The sequence below is a fragment of the Cyanistes caeruleus genome, chromosome 1, assembly GCF_971803275.1.
Source record: "Cyanistes caeruleus chromosome 1, bCyaCae1.hap1.1, whole genome shotgun sequence".
In the NCBI taxonomy this organism is placed as follows: Eukaryota; Metazoa; Chordata; class Aves; order Passeriformes; family Paridae; genus Cyanistes; species Cyanistes caeruleus.
In genome coordinates this window covers 35,338,596-35,356,575 of record NC_141701.1, presented here as the reverse complement: position 1 = coordinate 35,356,575, position 17,980 = coordinate 35,338,596, and the positions used below count along the sequence as shown (strand labels likewise).

General features: G+C 38.7%; 1 protein-coding gene across 5 annotated transcripts in view; it reads right to left on the bottom strand.

Moving 5' to 3' along the window:
• Positions 1–17,970, bottom strand: part of ARMC1 (armadillo repeat containing 1) — a 35,284-nt gene extending 17,314 nt beyond the window's left edge. The window contains exons 1-4 of one of the 5 annotated variants that reach the window (XM_086886870.1): positions 17,819–17,902; positions 16,493–17,176; positions 13,845–14,047; positions 9,632–9,723 (exon numbers count right to left, since the gene is read on the bottom strand). In XM_086886870.1, the coding sequence (XP_086742996.1) occupies positions 9,632–9,723; positions 13,845–14,036 (284 nt within the window). In that variant the 5' untranslated portion in view covers positions 14,037–14,047; positions 16,493–17,176; positions 17,819–17,902. Of the gene's footprint in view, positions 1–9,631; positions 9,724–13,844; positions 14,048–16,492; positions 17,774–17,818 lie in introns of those variants that run through there. The other 4 variants (XM_086886864.1, XM_086886853.1, XM_086886875.1 and 1 more) reach the window with 4 other exon arrangements.
• Between the last annotated feature and the right edge of the window lie 10 nt (positions 17,971–17,980).

Here is a 17,980-nt window from a genome sequence, read left to right as displayed (position 1 = left end):
CAATTTTAATTTGTTTCAAGTTATTAGACTGGGCTTTCTACTGCAAAATTCAATGGAAATCCTGCTTAAAGATATTGTAGCAGGTACCACAAAACAACAAAATATCAAAACATATTCCTGGATAGAAATACATCCAATTGAGAATCACATCTTTTAAGATTAATTATTCCAGAATAAAATTTATTCTTTTTTGCCTGTAATACCCATCTGAAACTATGTAAGTTCTAATCACACACCAGCACCTTACTATGTTTATTGATCGAGCAGCAGTCAGAAAAAAAGAATAATACAAGGGTAACGCACTTATGGTTTATTAGGAAAAAAATCTGCAATTTTTTTGGGATGCTTTCCATGAAGGTCAAAGACCAGGGACAAATACCACCTGTGGACAAGGTCACTGTAAACCAAATGTAGACATGTGACACTGACAGGGGAAGATGAGAAACCTTACAGTGTTAAGCACGTACCAACGCCCTTTTCATAAGTAAATTACTCCAGCCTACAATACTGTCAATCCTCACCTTCACTAGTATTAAATACTTCACCCTAGATTTTGTTACTTTGATTCCAAAGCACCTTACACCTTCTTAGCTCTTCATTTTAGTAAGCATCAGTAAAAGTCAGCATATTGAAGAACCTACCTCAGCACTTTTTCTTGTAGACTCAATAGTAACCAGAGAAGGTCACTGTATTCCTGAAATACTTTCACCACCAGCTGATGACAAGGTTTATCGAGCATTAAAGGCATCCTGTGCTGCCATTACTAATCCTGACTCCTCTGCCAATCCACTTAAATCTCTACCCTTCCACATACAGAACGTACAGAACTGCACCACAAAAAGACAAGAAGCTGTCTTCTGGCACACCATGTCAGGCAGATCTTGAGGCACTAAATTCATCCAACAGTCAGTAGTTATTTAAATACCAACTCAGATTCTATTATTTTTTAACATATCATAATATTGTGTCTCACTCTGTAAACCACTTTATTTTTTTTTAAATCAACATTTCTGAGTTCCCTATTTGCTTTAATATAAAGTCTGTAAAAAAACAGGAAGTAAAAACATCTTAAGCTTAAATTACTTCCGAAAATGTTTAACTCCCTGTTTTAGCCAATATCTAAATAAAGCAGACACTGGCTAAGATATTGAGCACAAAAGGCTTTTTAAAGGCTTTAAACAAATGTGTTTTTATTTAAGTTATTTTATACCTCATAATTTTCTCAGTGTTTCAAAGTTATCTATTTTTTAAATTCTGCAATAATCATCACAATATTTCTTGCCTACAGTGAAAAGCAACTAGCTCATTTTTAACTTCCCAACTGATTTTTTCCCCATTTAAACAGAAAGTACTCAAAGCAACTATGATTGCCGCCCTCCCTCTGCCAGAAAAGAGGAATAATGCCCATTTACTCAGTAATGGATACTGAAAATTCTTTTCCAGGTTTAGGAACATACAATTTGGTAATTGTACAGAAATCACCACTGTAGAACTCAGGCACCTCAATGGACAGGTAACTACTTTTACTGCTTATTATCATATTCTTAAGCCAGTGACCGTAAACCAGCCAAAGGCCACAATTCTGAAAAACTTGCAGGTACTCCTTAAAAACACCGCATTAACAACTACCTATTTTGTTACCTCACTGTTTGTCAATTAGTTAACATGAAAGTCTCAAAATGCTAAGAAAATGGAACATTTCTATCAAAGAATAGAGGCAGAAGAAACTGAAATGAAAACTGTCACATCAAGGAAAGTTTTGCATTAACTGCAAGTGCTGCACAGAAACCAGTAACAAAAGTTCTGCTGTGTCATAGGGCATGCAAATGCTTTGATGTAGCACAGTAAAAGTGCACTGCTCTATTGAACCAGTATGTACTGAACTGGTACTATGAAAAGTCCATGGAAGCACAGTACCTGGATTACACTGAGACAGACATCAGGCACTGTAAAGCTGCAAAACCAACAGTCCTGACACAAATGCCAAGTGGAGCATTGTAAGGTAAAAACAGTAGCTTGGAAAAGAACAAAGAGCAAAACTAAACTGTAGTTCTGATTACGGTCAAAAATACTGTAATAGGAATTATACATACATGACAGAATGAAACTGTTGAGTACAGAAATAGTACTGATCATGTAGAGTTCACCAAGCAAGTTACATGGAAGTAAAAATGACGACTGTGTAATGTCTCTGACTGCAGCGAGGTCCTGAGATGAACAAAAAAATTTAAAAAAACAAAAAGCCACTAACATCAAAAATAAATCTTGTAAGGGCACAGAGGAGACCCTTCCATTGGGTCATGCTTTTGTATATCTTTGTGATCAGCTCTACACACACAAACAGTAAGCTTATCCTAAACTGTACCTCACAAAATAAACCTATAGAACACTTACTTACATGACTGCTAATTTCTATTAACCCATGCAAAATATAAACTCACAGTAGTATTTCAACATGTAAATTGCTATTTACATTTGAACTGCTGATGATCCAGACTTTGACTGGACTTACAAATGACATCCATCTTTCCAAGACTAAACGTTATTTCCTTACCTTACAGCAGCCATAAGATTCTCCCAGAAAGCCTATTACATTATGACTAAAGTCTAGGTTAACACCAATATTATAACAGTAGGATTTCAATTAATGCTTTTTTTGTTTTATTTGTCATCATTTGTCCCTGTGCCTGCACCTCTGTGTCAAGATCATAACTTCCTGTATGGTTACTGAAACACAGTAGAGGAACCAAAGACTGCTGAACCAAAGTCTGAACTTTTGTCAGTTTGCCATGATCCACAAAAAAGAAGAGCAGGAACTTGTACTGAGAACATGCCTGAGGTAGCTCACTACATTAAACCCTCTCCCCTTGATATGACTTCTTTCAAAAGAAAGCCTTTGACAGACAAAAGGAGCTTTTAGTTATTTAGAACAAGTAATGTGGTATTTTTAAAGAGGATATACTGATGTCTCCTACATTTCATAATATTTCATTTTGTTCCAGGGGGAAGGGGGCAGAGGATGCTTTCTCAAAAATAACTTCAAGAAACAATCAATTTACAAAACTTGTAATGTTTAGAAAATATACAATAAAAACATTCTTTAAAGAAACTCTAGGTATCTAGGAGAAGGGGATATTAGGCTACTTTGCTTAACAATGCTGAACAGAACAGCCTGCAGGTGTCTTCCTGCTGTGACCTTCTATTATTAACAAACACATTGCTCCGGCAATAAATACACTGGGAGCCCCACAGCCCAGAGATGCACCAGCAACCAAGGGTGTCATTTTATTGGGAAAAATAACAGGAAAGGAAAGCCCAGGAAAGTTAACATGAAACAGACAGAGATGTGTGTATTATTCTTCCTCCAGGTGATATACTACAATTTGGAAACAGTAACTAAAACCAAAGTTTCTGGAACCTTCTGCTCACATGAATATCCAAGGCCTAGGATAATCATATTTTTTTCCAAAAACACAACTTCCCAGTGCAGAACCACAAGTACTGTAAAGGTCAAAAATAATCATGCAACAGAATCATGCTTCTCATTACCCAATCTCAACTGTTTCTCAATTTTGATGTGTTAAAGAAACCCCACATGCCAAGGATTACAAAATAGCATTACTAAGTGATTCCGGTAGAGAAAAATAAAATTTCTATAGTCTACAAAAAACTGATTCTTTGTCCTTTGCAGATCAGAATTTAAGTATTCCAGTTAAAAACATAAATGCATTAAATGTAAGAAGCTTATAGTTTTTTAACTGTAATTTCTCACAAAGTATTATCTTGAAGCTAGCTATATGGCAACTTCCCTTTAATCATTAGATATCCCTTTAAATACATTGTTTGCCTACTTCCTAATTAATATATGCCCTTTTCCCTGTCTTTCCCCAACCATTCATCCTCTCACAAAGAAGAAAAAATAGTATGCCACACAACAAAAAAATTATAAAACCATTGTGATGCTACATCCCTACTATTTTAATTTTAATTTCAACAAATACTATCTGAAATAATTGGCTTTTTGCCCTTTTTTTTGGTCAGATATCATAAATTTAAACTTTACTGGCTTCACTGAATAATTAAATTTTAAAAAAGTGCAGGTAATTAAGACTACCAAAAATTAAAATTGAGTAAGAAGTCAGCAATTATAGACTGCATGTATTTTACCATATCTGCAAGGGACTCTAATTAAACACATATTAATTGCCCTAATCTTCTTAGGCAAGTAATAAATTGGAAGAGCTGATTAATGCACTGGATTTAGTTCAGCTTGTTAAATCTGACAACCTGGCAAAGGAAGACTATCTTGAAAAGCTCTTTTAGCTAAGTAATTGGAATTTTACTCTCAGTAATTTGCCATTCCATAATAAGATCTATTTAGTATATTGACTCTTCATCAGTGTTTTGGGTTTTTTTAATACTATTTATACTGAAACAGTAGCATTATGCTGACCATAAAGTTTATGAAAAATTATGAACTTTGACCTTTATTGTCCATCAAAAGACACTTTCACTCTGAACACAAACTAGTGTATTTCCTTGTAGGCAATAAATCCTAATTAACTTCAATTCTAGAAGCTGCTAATAACATTTTAGAAAGTCCATATGGACACATTAAGTCCTCTACACAATTCATGAAGCCAGCAACTAAACCAGTTTTCAATATTAAATAACTGCTGATGAATGCTGGAATACAATGAAACACCAGTATTCAAAGAGCTTCAATCTCTTCTCTCTTTTTTTCCTATTTATGCAAACACTTCTGCACATACACATGACAAGGGAGTGTAACATTTTTGCAATATCAGCCCTAAAAAAAAAAATGAAGATAGAGAAGTTTGGAAATCTCCAGGCAGAGATTTTAAAGGTCTGATATCCCTCCAACACAGTGGTGTACTCGGAGTTTATAACATGGAAAAATGCATCAAGTTTCACTTGAAAATAAGCAGATGTAGGTGAACAAGAGAAAAAAAAAATCTTTCTTGCTAAGGAAAAAAGCAGCAAGTAAAGAACAGGGAATCAGAAATTTTTATGCTTGAAAAATGTTTTGAAGTATTCCATGAAAGCTGAAACAGTTCTTCATCTGTCCTAGAAAATGTGGAAGTATATAAAGTCTTTCACATGAAGAAGCTTAGAAAGTCATGTGCTCCAAATCAAGTTCAGTCAGAAAACAAATCCTAAACATAAAAATATCTAGCTGCCATCAAATTTTCATTCTGTACTCCTCAGAGCTGACATTCCATACTTCTTCTGTACAAACTGTAGCTTCCAGGATCTACAATTAAAATTTGTTACTCTTTTGTTAACAAAATCTAGTGTTCATGCACCTTGAAAATCAGTCACAGTGAACCTGAAATCTATCTTTTGCTCTTTAAATGTAGTATCAACTAAGGAGTCAGCCAGACATCAGTTTTGAGCAGCAACATGATTTTCACAACTGAGCTTTAACACAATAAGCAAAACACCAAGAAGTTGAACAGGTAATACTAGAGGACTGATAAGCCACAGGAGACATGAAGGTACCTCAAACAACTGTCAAACTCAAATGTCTCCAATATTTCCTACTCATTCCTCAGGATGCAGTGCAATTTACTGCTTACCACCGAGGTCCCTAGCACAGGATAAATTCTTTATTGTGAAGGTGGTGAGGCACTGGCACAGACTGCCCAGACAAGCTGTGGATGCCCCATCCCTAGAAGTGTTCAAAGGCAGCTTGGATGAAGCTCTAAGCAGCCTGGTCGAGTAGAAGGTGTCCCTGCCCGACACAGGGGGCTGGAATTAGATGATCTTTCAGGTCCCTTCCAATCCATGCCATTCTATGATTCTATGATTGGATAACCAGGTGGAAACTCAATGTCAACTCTCATCCTCAGTAGTCTTCATGAAAGAAATAGTACTTTGCCATCATGTTATTGGATTTAAGTAAGTGGTATAGTCTTTTTCAACTGGTTGTGTATTAATTGCATTGAAAAGGTTGGGACTTGTGCCTGGGTCTCACATGTACTACTACAAGAAACCAGCAGTAGAAAACCAATTCCAACTACTTTCCAGTTGATGGCATTGACCATTTAAAGATTTTTAGACTTGTTTAGCTTCACTTAGGTTATGAGAAGAAATTTCATTTCTGAACTTGAGGTCTCTAACACAGAAACCTTTAAATCTTATAAAAAGACACATGATGAGAAAAGCCCTCAAATTTCAGGATTTGCGTTAAACTGAAAGCAAAGCGAACTGGAATGCTAAAAAACCTCAACTTCCTAGCACAGTGTCAGTTCAGCACTGCTGAACATAAACTTAAGTTTGAAATATGACAAATATTCAGTCTGTGATTTGCCTGCACTCTATTTCATTGCTTAAGACACACCATAGCTTTATCAGTGGCAGAATACAGTTTATCATAAGAAAGTACTGAATAGGGAAAGCCACTGACTATTATTTAGTTAAGTGATAAAATGGACAGCTAGAGTAGAAAAATCCTTGGTGAAAAGGAGCTACTCAGATGACAGGATGTGCTTCATCTGTCAGGAGCAAAAAGCCACTGACTACAACTTCTGGTCCAGAAGATGCTGGGTTCTGTCTCACTTGAATGAAAGAAACAAAATCTGGAAAAGCAGAATTCTGACAGAAGTTTCTATCTTTTTTGTATAATTTGTTTACATTTTTGTAACACACGATAAAAAAAAAAATTAAATCCCAAATTACATTCTGAAAATAATAAAATATTTTAGATAGAGCAATGAGTTAAATATGCAGATTTTGACAAGTACAAGGGAACAGAGAGCATGAAGTCATTTAGACCAAAGCATCTATTAGTGTCTAGTTTCAGTTCAACAAACTATATCTTCTGGTAAACTGAAATAAAAACTAGAACCTGCATTTTGTAAATCAAATCAAAGACAGTAGGTACCTTGCTTTCTTCCCTACAGACCTTTTAACAAAAAAAACCCACAATCCAAAACCTAATTGTGATAAAAATAAGTCTATATTTATCTTCTTGGAACTTTTCTACCATCTTTCCCCATATTTATGCAGGCAGTACAAAACTTAACTTCAGCATTTCCTGTCAACATTAAAACCTAAAATCCTGACAAGCACATGACAAAGTCTTGTGGTTGAAGATGCTATGTATTTAAATTTTCATGATATCACACTTTCCAAATGTTACAAGCATACAAATCAAACGTATGTTCTTACTGTTGCCAAAGAGCTTTCTAGAAAGAAAAAAAAAAAGAAACACCTACAAGATTTCCACTTATCTCTCATTTTCTGCACATATCTGAACTTCACTCTTTTGGCCCTTGAAACTGAAACCTAGAAAAAAATGTTGTTGAAGAGATTTCCATAAAATTCTTCAAAGTTTCCCAAGTAATAGTTGCAAGCTACAGAGGCTGATAATGAACTACCATTCCCCTCTCAACTTTTTCAGAACATCCCTGCACTCTAAATAGACATGTAATCTACACTAAAAGTAAGTTCTTTAGAAACACATGCTTCTGTTATTGCCTAAATGTTTCTGGTCTTATTGTTATTATAAAAGTAGCAAAACTTCCATATATTTCACTTAATTACGCTTGTCCTTAGAAAAGGTGAATATCCTAAGATTTAATTCCATTTTTCTCTATATACACCATATTAGAACACCTATCACTTCAAAAGTTATACCATTATTTTAAAAAAATTGACACATCTCTTCTAAATTTTAGAAACTTCATTCATTTTCTTTTTAAAGGCACATGTTTTAAATCCTTGTGCTTTGCATAACTGGTGAATCACAAGATGATATTCAGGTATAATGCTGAATTCCATGCCAATACATAATCATCTTTAGCTTTAGCACAATTAATGAAATACTTAAATAGCAGTAATATTTCCTAGATCACACAGAACTTGAGTACAGACCATAATCTCCCCTCCTTCAGGTTCTCATGTATAGATAAGGAATGTCAGACAGAGGGAAATACAACAATAATCCTGTAATATCCAATAATAATCCCAAATCCTAGGCTGCACCAAAAGCAGCGTGGCCAGCAGGTTGAAGGAGGTGATTATCCCCCTGTACTCTGCTCTTGTGAGACCACACCTGAACTGCTGAGCACAGTTCCAGTGCCCCCAACATTAGGACATGGAACTGCTGGTGCAAGTCCAGAGGAGAGCCACAAAGCTGGTAAGAGGACTGCAGCACCTCCCTTTCAAAGACAGGCTGAGGAAGCTGGGGCTGTTCTGCTTGAAGAAGAGGTTGGGTGGAAACCTCCTTGCAACCTTTCAGTTTTTGAAGGGGCCTACTGGGAAGCCAGAGAGGGACTCTTCATCAGGAACTGTAACAACAGGACAAGATGCAATGGGTACAAATTGAAAGAGGTTAGATATTAGGGAGAACTTCTTTACTGTGAGGGTGGTTAGGCACTGGAACAGGTTGCCCAGGGAGGTTGTGGGTGTCCCAACCCTGGCAGTGTTCAAATCCAGGTTGGATTAGGCCTTGAGCAATCTGGTCTAGTAAGTAGGGACTAGATGATCCTTAAAGTCCATTCCCAGCCCTTAATATTTTATGTTAATAGAAGACCAAGAACTGGCAGGGCTGTGGTATGGAGGAACTAGCAAAGTCCAGCCTTGTGTTTTTTCTAGAAAAAACTTGTACACCTACAGCACAAGTGACAGAAGTTCAATTAACATATTAAAATATTCAAAAACTTTCTACAGGAATATTTAATATACAACATCACTTGTGTTTTATCCTATTCTAAATAATTGTTTTAAACATTCATCTGAGACATCTTAATGCAGCAACATGACTTTTTTCCTCCCCCATGGAACAGTTCCTCACATCTCCAAAGTCCTGGGCTCCAACAGAGCACTTCGAAACTGTGTGTAAAATAATCACCTTCAGCTAGTTTGATGGTAAGTTAATTTTTGCTGGGACAGACTAATCTTTGAAGGAGGCTGTGGGGTTTCTTTTGAATAGTGATTCGCCTTAGCTCATCACATAAATTTCTGTTGAGTAAGTGCACACATGCATCACCTCCAGTGTGCATGTACACAAAGATCTTCCAATACTCATTCAGCAGTTAGAAATCCTGAGAAAATCCAACAATCGCTAATTTTAAGAGACATAACCCATCTGACACCTTGTACAAAGATATCAAGAGACCACTACAAACCTCGTTAACTTCTACTCCATCTGCAAGATGCTTTCTCAACACAGAACTGCAGATATTTACTTCCAAAAATACATTGAAACAAATTCTCTACCCAAAGGTGGGGTTCAAAGAAAAAATGTAATAAATGTGGCAGATGCCAAGCAATTTCTTTAAACATACTACCACAAGGCAACCTTATAAAATGATGAGAAGGATTATAAGAGAACCTGAAGGGACACAATTAGTTATCTTGTTACAAGGCAAAGGAAACTTGTTGTTTGGCAAATGTTCTGCAAATTAATATTTCTGGTAGACTATGGTTTGATGACTTCAAAATACCATAAAATGAAAACGATTAATTGCTTGCAGCCGCATGATCTCAACAAGGAAATATTAGAAGGATATATTAGAAACTCAGTATACAAATTCAAAGTTTGACTTTGTATCACAATTATATGTTTACATTGTTTGGATCCAACATCCCATTGTAAACTTACTTTTGTATTACATTCTGTAAGCTGAGCATCATACCCAATTCACTTTTCATCTTTTCTCTGTTGACACGGCACTCAGCCAAATAGCGGAGAGCCTGAAAAAAAGAGGACCACAGCAGATCAGCAATACATCCAGTACATTATCGGTCATTTCTGTTAGTGCACATCTGCCAAACAGTCACAGAGGCAGTTCTAGTAGGAAGAGGAAGAACTATCACCTACAATGAACACCAAAAAATTCTTTTATTTTTATAAATACACGGAAAGCACAGAGTATCTAATCTATGAGAAAAGGCTGAGAGGCTGGGTTTGCTTATACACCAGCTAAGAGCCTAAGGGACCATTTAACAGCTGTCTATAGCTATGCAAGAAGACTTTACAAAGATGGTCAAGCCAAACTTTCCTCTACAGCAGCAGACGAGGGAGAACAGCCACAAATTGTAGTTTGGGAAGTTCAAATTAGGTATTATAAAAAGCTTTTTTTCCTCTGAAGATAGTACAACACTGGAACAGATGACCTAGTGGAACTGCAGAATGAACGAGACAAAGCTACAACTGACCTGATTGAGTGCTGGTGACAGTCCCAATTCAAACTGGAAACTGAAGTGAACGACTTCCAGAAGTCCCTTCCAATAAACATTTATGTGACCTGAGATCTAAAGTAATTTTTACACATGATGCTTCCAGTACAATTTCCATCAATTCTGTGGGCTCCCCCACTACTACAAACCTCATCATTACCAAGTTCCTACTGTCCACAAAAAGAGGTCCAACACGTGTATAAGCTTTTGAAGACTAATTGCACTTTCATCATTCCATGCAGGAATAAGAATACAAGCAGCAGCAAGCTTCTGAGCTTACTGTGATCTAAACTGGGAAATTACACTTATTTGTTGCCCAAGGGTTTGTTCACTTGACTTTCAAAGTAGATTCTTTGCACAATTTTACACTGTTGACCCCAGTTGGTAACTGTATATTCATAGGATACTTCTAACATAACACTTTTCCAATTAAAATTGGAACAGTCCTCTTCATGAGACATCTCTCTACAGTTTGTGCTGAGAAAGTTTTCTTAGAAGGAACCATCAAAGGTTTACTGATGTAGGTACAAGAACTGTACTTGAATAATCCTGCAATACACAAATACAATGATTTATAAAACGGGGTTTGTGACACAAGGTTTAGAAGTGCACCAGCTCTTTATATATAGCCATGTAGTACCTACACTGCACAGTAACTGCTTTAAAAATAACATGCTCCTTAATCCCTTCAGAAAGAGAGGACTAGCCATCGGGGTTTGTTTTTTCCAAGTCATCTTCAGCACATATCAGGTAAAATTCACAAGACCTTTTTATTGCCTTTTAAGAAACTCTGGCTGCTTTCTGGCACGGTAAGAACTTTAGATGTGATTTTTGTTCTGTTATCTCCTGATGTGGACCAGTATCAATGGTTGCAGCTTATAAATGCTGTATATCCACTTATTATCTTACTTTTCAACTATGGGGAAATACCTAAATGATAGCTCTCAAGTAACTTGCATGCTATGAAACGTATACTTGCTGGTGTAACAGGTTTCTCATTCTTATTTTGGCAATTTAGTAAGGGTGCAACTCAGCTGGACAAAGGAAAACCTATTCACAGCTGATTCTTTGAGTCACAGCTCGAATGAGACCAAAGCCATAAGACCAACTTAATTGACCCAACTTTTCAAACACTAGGGAGTTCCCATTCCTCCTGCCTCCCATGGGAAATACAAAGAACTGAACCTCCAAAGAAGTGAGATCATTTACACTTACTAAATTCAGAATACTGAAATCATAGGGAAAATTATTGTTGTGAACTTTGGCTCAGCTTCTGTTCAGCTGAACACTTATCTGTGTTAGTTTTAAGGCTCATATATATAAGTTCATCATAATGAATAGGACTACCTGCATACTTTAATATAATTACACTGCTGCCAGTCTTAATAGAAAGACATCTTTGATGGTTTTTACATGAAATTTTAAAGTAGTTCCTTAACTTCAGGGACCTATTTTTTAAAATTTTAGTCCAAATTTAAGAGGGGAAAAATAGTAGTATTGCTGTGTTACTTCTGATTTATTTAATTTAAATCATTCAAAACTTCTAACATTTGAAGTATATCATAAAGAATTTCTGAAATCAAGACTAGAGAAAACCAGAAATATATAGAAAATATGTATCACTTCTTCGTCAGATACAAAGAAATGACTGAGCTGAAACTACACCTGGGGAGAAAAACACCCTCCCTGAAAAGTTCTACAACACATCCAAGAAGTCAAATATTAGAAGTTAAACTATTAGATTCATACAGATTGTTGCAATTTCAGGTATAGGAATTGCTAAGTAGTACAAGAAGAAATTTGAAGTCAGCGCTGCACATCCCTTTATTAGCTACACATTTTGGGAAGATAATTACATTTAATGATCCCATTCAAATTGAAGCACTTTTTGACCAACAGGAAGAGTAAAAAAACAAAAATACTTTTTAGGATGGAAAAATATAAAACATGAAGTCTAAAAAGTTGCCAGCAAAGATATTTAAGCCTTCAGAACCCAAGCAGTTCAAGAACTCATAAACACAAGGAGTCTGAGTAGCAGACCAGAACATGTTTTCACAATAAACCAATCCATTTCTCATTGCAGCCACGTCCTGGTCTCCTCTAAATACAATTCTTAATCCACTCTAACTGTAGGTTATCACTACATGGAACAACCCATGTGTCTCCCATCCTCACCCAAAGAAAGAGATTTCCTATGAACACAACTTGAGTCCTCTCAGGGGCTGTGGAACCATACTGCAAACTGGCTTAGCCCTCATCATTCCTGACAAACCCCATCCTTTTATGCAGCAGTAATTTTTGTAACTTGATCAGAGACTGATTTGTGAATCTCATGAAGGCAGAGAATACACAGCCCAACATAACAAAGGAAAAAAAAAGAGAGTGGGACATTCAAACAAGATCTTCTAGGATCACAGCCTAAGGAAAGTACACTGGGAAGAAAACCAATGCAACACACTCCCAAGAACACTAAACTCAACACCAAATGCTAGGGTAAGGTTAACCTAAAAAACAATTAGCAGGATGCAGGTTTCTGGCTTATAGGACCTCCCTCCCCAAACTCAAAAGAAATCAAGAGTCACCAAGGTAATTTCATGAAGTCCACTAATATCCACTATGAAAGCAACACAAATGAAAAATAAAGAATTACGGTACAGATAAGTCTCAGTGATATAAAGAATAATGTACACTTGCATGTAAAAGCCAGAGCTCTTTGTTCTTTTCCATTATTTACAATTCATTAATGACAAAAAAAAGAGCACCACATAAATATCAATAGCTTAAAATCTAAGAAGCCTAACTCAGCTCTTGAAATTACTAAATTTCATTTAAATTTCTGACTTTTGTTTCTCCCATTTCTAAGTGAGAAACACATTTTTTAAACTAATATTACAATTCAGGGTAAGAAATCAGGACTTCAGCCCTTATGATTTAGAACAAGAAACAGACAGAAGCTGAAAAAACTTTTCCTTTTAAGTTGTATTAGATATTGATTAGATTGATATTATTGATTATTGATGAGATGTTGACAGATTCGGGGTTGGTTGGTTCTTTCAGTTTTGAGAGGGTTTTTTTTATTTTTAATACCATAAGGCTAGTCAAACGCTGGAACAGTGTGCCAGAGAGGTCACAGAAAGCCTTCAAAGTGCTCAAGATCAAACAGATATAACCATGAGATGTGATCTGAGCACACCTAATTTGGGCACAGGATTGGACTACGTCACCTCGGGAGGCTGTTTCTAACCTAAGATACCCTATGATTGGATTTTGATTTTTATAATGTGAGTATCAAATCACTGTCCATATTTACCAAGCTCTGACTTTAAGAAAGAGATTTAAGGGTCCTTACCTCCCTCCACACAAAAAGTCAAATAGCTGTATTAAGAAAAAAAATGCAAAGTAAATTAATAGCTTTTAAAAAATCCCCTGGAACAATGTGTCATTTTTGAAATGCATGGTTTTTAAAAAAACACATGTAATGCATATCAACATAACCAGGCATTATTTTCCACATTTTCCCTTGTTTAAACAAATTGTTTAAACAGCTTTGTTTGTAAACTGCTTGTTTAAACAACCTGTTTAACAAAGCTTAAAAATGAACTACCAACACAGAAATTTATCTCCAGAATACTTACTAGTAAAGCTGAATGAACAACCTGAGGATTGGGATGGTCCAAAAACAGAATAAGACCTGGCAGGCATCCTTGATCCTGAACAATGGCCCGTCTATTCAATGGATCAGCTGCTAGATCTCGGAGTTGGTTAACTACAGATAGTGCATCAGGCTCCTCACTCATAGCAGAATTCATCTTTTCTGCACCATTCATACAAAAACCTGCTGAAAAAAAAAATATTACTACTATCATAGTATTTATCATCAATTAAAATATGGACAAACAAAAGCACAAAGGCAATGATTTGTTCTAAACAAAAAGGTATAAAAACCCAAGGACTAGAATCCATGGAAGATGGATTAAATTGATAAGGATGTGGGTCCTGAAACTTATAAACTGGAAATATTAATTTCCTATGCAGAGAGCAGATATATTTGGCTAATAAGGTTTTTATTTGTTTCCTACATATCATTTCAGAGCAGTCAATCTTTGTGGGAGTATTACATGTTGGTTTTTTTTCCTTACACTAGTGACATATCCTTTCAATAAAACTGGGTTTCTCAAAAGGGCTCCCTAGAAGTCTATAAACATCCTTCTTTGTAAAGGCACAAAAAGTATTTTCAGAGTAGCTTTGACAATCAAAAAATTTTACAGAAAAACAAACCACAAAAGTATACAAAATATTAACAGTGTATCAAAACCAGCAAACATTAAGCCTAATTCTTCATCTATACATCAAATAACTAGTACAATGCCACACATTGAAAGGCAGAACTGGTTTTACAGGCTGGGTTTGAGTTGTTTTTTCTCCTTTTCCTGAGTATCCCTTGATAAAAAGAGAGAAGCAGGTTGTGCCTTGCTCCAGTGGAAGTCCAAGCCACCAGATCAATTTCAAAGGAGACACATGTTAGCTTGAGAGTATCAGATTGCAGAGCTGTTTAATAATAACTACTTAACAGGCAACAAAAGCATAGGTTTTCTCAGAGAAAATGCTAAACTCTTGTGTAAAAACCACAGCTTTTTTGTGCCTCTGAAACTACTAAATGCTAACTGTAGTCCCACTTGTTGCCAGTACCAACTCAGCCAAGTAACTTAAGGCACAAAAGTGGGAGTGAGTACGTATTGTTAATTTGTTAAATAACTCAAATAAAGAACAAACAGAATTTTTAGGTAATCACATTCTTTTAACATTATTTGCCAATGTTACGTAGTTTTTCCTCACTGAAGGTTGGCCTCTGGGAATATAAATTTATCACACTCATCAAAAACAATGAACCATAAATATGCATTTGGATTATGATAATTTCTGATAATTATGACATTTTCACATAGAAAAAAATGTTATTAACAAGTCAATGCTTTTTACTTCAAGAAAGTGACAGCTAGAGTGAAAAGTACAGGCAAATGATTAGTCTCCAGACCACTTCTCTTGATTATCAGAAATCAAAAATATAACAACTGGGAGATACAGCACCTTAACCAATACAAGTTTGTGTTTCCAAAGGGAAAAATTCTAAATTAAAAACAAACAAACAAAATAAAACCATCAAACAAACAAAGCCAAAGCAACTCTGTTGAGCATTATTAACTATTTTCCATAGTACATTTTATTCAAGACTTAAAAGTCAAGTGTGGAGCTGATGCTAATCAAAGTCTCTGACTTCCAGGTCCCAATCACCAGATCATTCCTATAACATTCCTATAACTCTTTCCATCCTGATCAGCTTTTGCCTTTTTCCTTCTAACCCTCCGAAAAAAACCAAAAACACTCCCTCCTATTCCACTAGGCTACACTCATCCGAAGGTAGCTTCAAGAAAGATGGAGAGGGACATGTTACAAAGATATAATGACAGGAAAAGGGGTCTTTAGGACAATGTCTTTAACCTGAAAAGAGGGTAGGCTTGGGTTAGATATTAGTAGAAATTGCTGTAAAGATGGTAATGCATTGGAACAGCTTGCCCAGATAAGCTGTGTGTGCCCCATCCCTAGAAGTGTTCAAGGCCAGCCAGGATGAAGCTCTGAGCAATTTGGTCTAGTGGAAGGTGTCCCTGCTTAGGGTAGGGGGTTAGAATTAGATGCTCTTCAAGGTCTCTTCCAACCCAAACCCAGACCCTTCTCCATCTCTCCTACGCCTCAACTCCGGAGACAACTCTGAAATTCTCACCCTTCTCCGTAACTTGCAACAATCAATTCCATCAAAACTCCCGCCCCCCACCCTCTTCATGGAGTTTTTTAATTAAAAACATCAGGTGGCCTTAAAAGTTATAATAAGATATCTAGAATTCAGGAGTCTGGCAGAGCAGCGAGCCAGGTGCCTGCTCCTGTTTTCTCTTCCTAGCTTTGAGATCAAAGCCTGACCAGGCACCACAGCCCTGTCTCTCTGCCGTTTTCCCCCTCCGCTCTGTGCTCTCGCCCAAGCGGCCCTGGAGAGGAACCTCCGCAGCCCCGCTGCCAGCCCTCCCTAGGCGGCCGAGGCCTCAGCCCGGCGGGGACCAGGCCCCGGGACTCAGCTCCCAGGCCCCGCGGCCGGCGGAGACTCAGCCCCGCAGCCACCGGGCAACAGGAGCTCCGGGATGCATTCGGAAAGCAGGGGGGATCTCGGCCGCACACGCCGCCCCCTCACGGCCCTTCCCGGCGCGGCCTATTCCCCTCCCCGGCAGGGCCGTACCGTCGCAGAAGCCGTCCCTGGGCGGACTAGCAGCTCAGCCCCGCGCCCCCATGTCCCGCGGGGCGGCGCAGCCTGCGGAGAGCGACGGGAGGAGCACGGGAAGAGGCTGGGGAAGAACCGCGGGACGAGCACCGGGACGAGAACGGCCGCACCACCCACCGGAGCCCGCTCTGACCCGGCACCGCGCAATACCGCGCAGCGCGATTGGTGCGTGCAGAGCGTGGCTCTCCGCCAATCCTGGAGTTCTTTGTTCGTGGGAGAACGCGGTGCAGGCCGGGAGGCGTAGTCCGAGGGCTGTAGTGCAGAAACATACCCCTCACTCCGCTCCACTTGTTTTGAATTTACTTTTTATTTTCTTCAAAGACGGTTACCGACAGAAGTTGACTTTACTGCTGAAATACAGTGTAGCGTGTACTGTAAAACAATCTAGTGTGAACCACGCTTGATGCTCTATGGGCAGAGAGTGCCCATCTGGTTCGAAACCCGACCTCGGAATATGAACCCCATGAAACACCGAAATTAAATCTGGTTTAATGTAGAATCAAAGCATCGTCAAGGCTGAAAAAAAAAAGTCTCTACCAGCACCGGGTTCAACATCTTGATCCTTTACGATGGTTTGGGTCCCAAACTCTTTCAAGTCGCAAAGGTTTTCTGTTTCCTCGTTCCTCCACGTCACCTTCGCACCTTATTTTAAAACGCTTGAGTAAAGTTTTCAGTAGTTTCTAAAGCTGAAGACACCCGGTAAGCAATTCTTAAACTAAATCAGCACGAAGAAACTCTCCCTGACTTCCCCTGTATCCCGCAGCGCCCTCTGCCCCACAGCGATCCCAACTTCCCGCCTGGCTCCCACAGCGGCCCTGGCCCTTCTTTCCACAGGGTTTTAATGGGACACAGCCGACACCAACCCAGAGCCACCGGCGGTGCCACAGCCGACAGCCGCACCTCCGGGAGCCGCAGGCCGGCCACAGCGGCCGGGCAGCGCCAGCAGCCACTGCAGCCTCCAGAGGAGCGCGGCCGCAGGCTGGCACAGCAGCGCTGGCCCGGCGGTGACAGGGGAGGCCCGCTGCCGTTCCCCACCCGATCAGAATCACGGAATCAGCGAGGCTGGAAAAGACCTCTGAGGGCGTGGAGTCCAACCTGTCACCAAACACCACCTTGTGATCTAGACCAGGGCAATGAGTGCCACATCCAGCCTTTCTCATAGACCTCTGGAGATGGTGACTCCACCACCTCCCAGGGCAGCCCATTGCAACGTCCCCGCTTAGTGAACAAATCCTTCCTGATGTGCAACCTGAACCTCCCCAGCTTTTAAGCTGTGTCCTGTACCCCGTTCACTTGTTGCCAGGTAGATGATACCGACTCCCACATGGCTACGGCAGCGGGACCGAAACTCCGCGGCCCGGCTGCACTCCCGGCGGCCCGTGCCTATTGGCGGGCCCCGCTCACGTGACCGGCGGGGAGGAGCGGCTCCCCCGCCCGCTGCCGGCT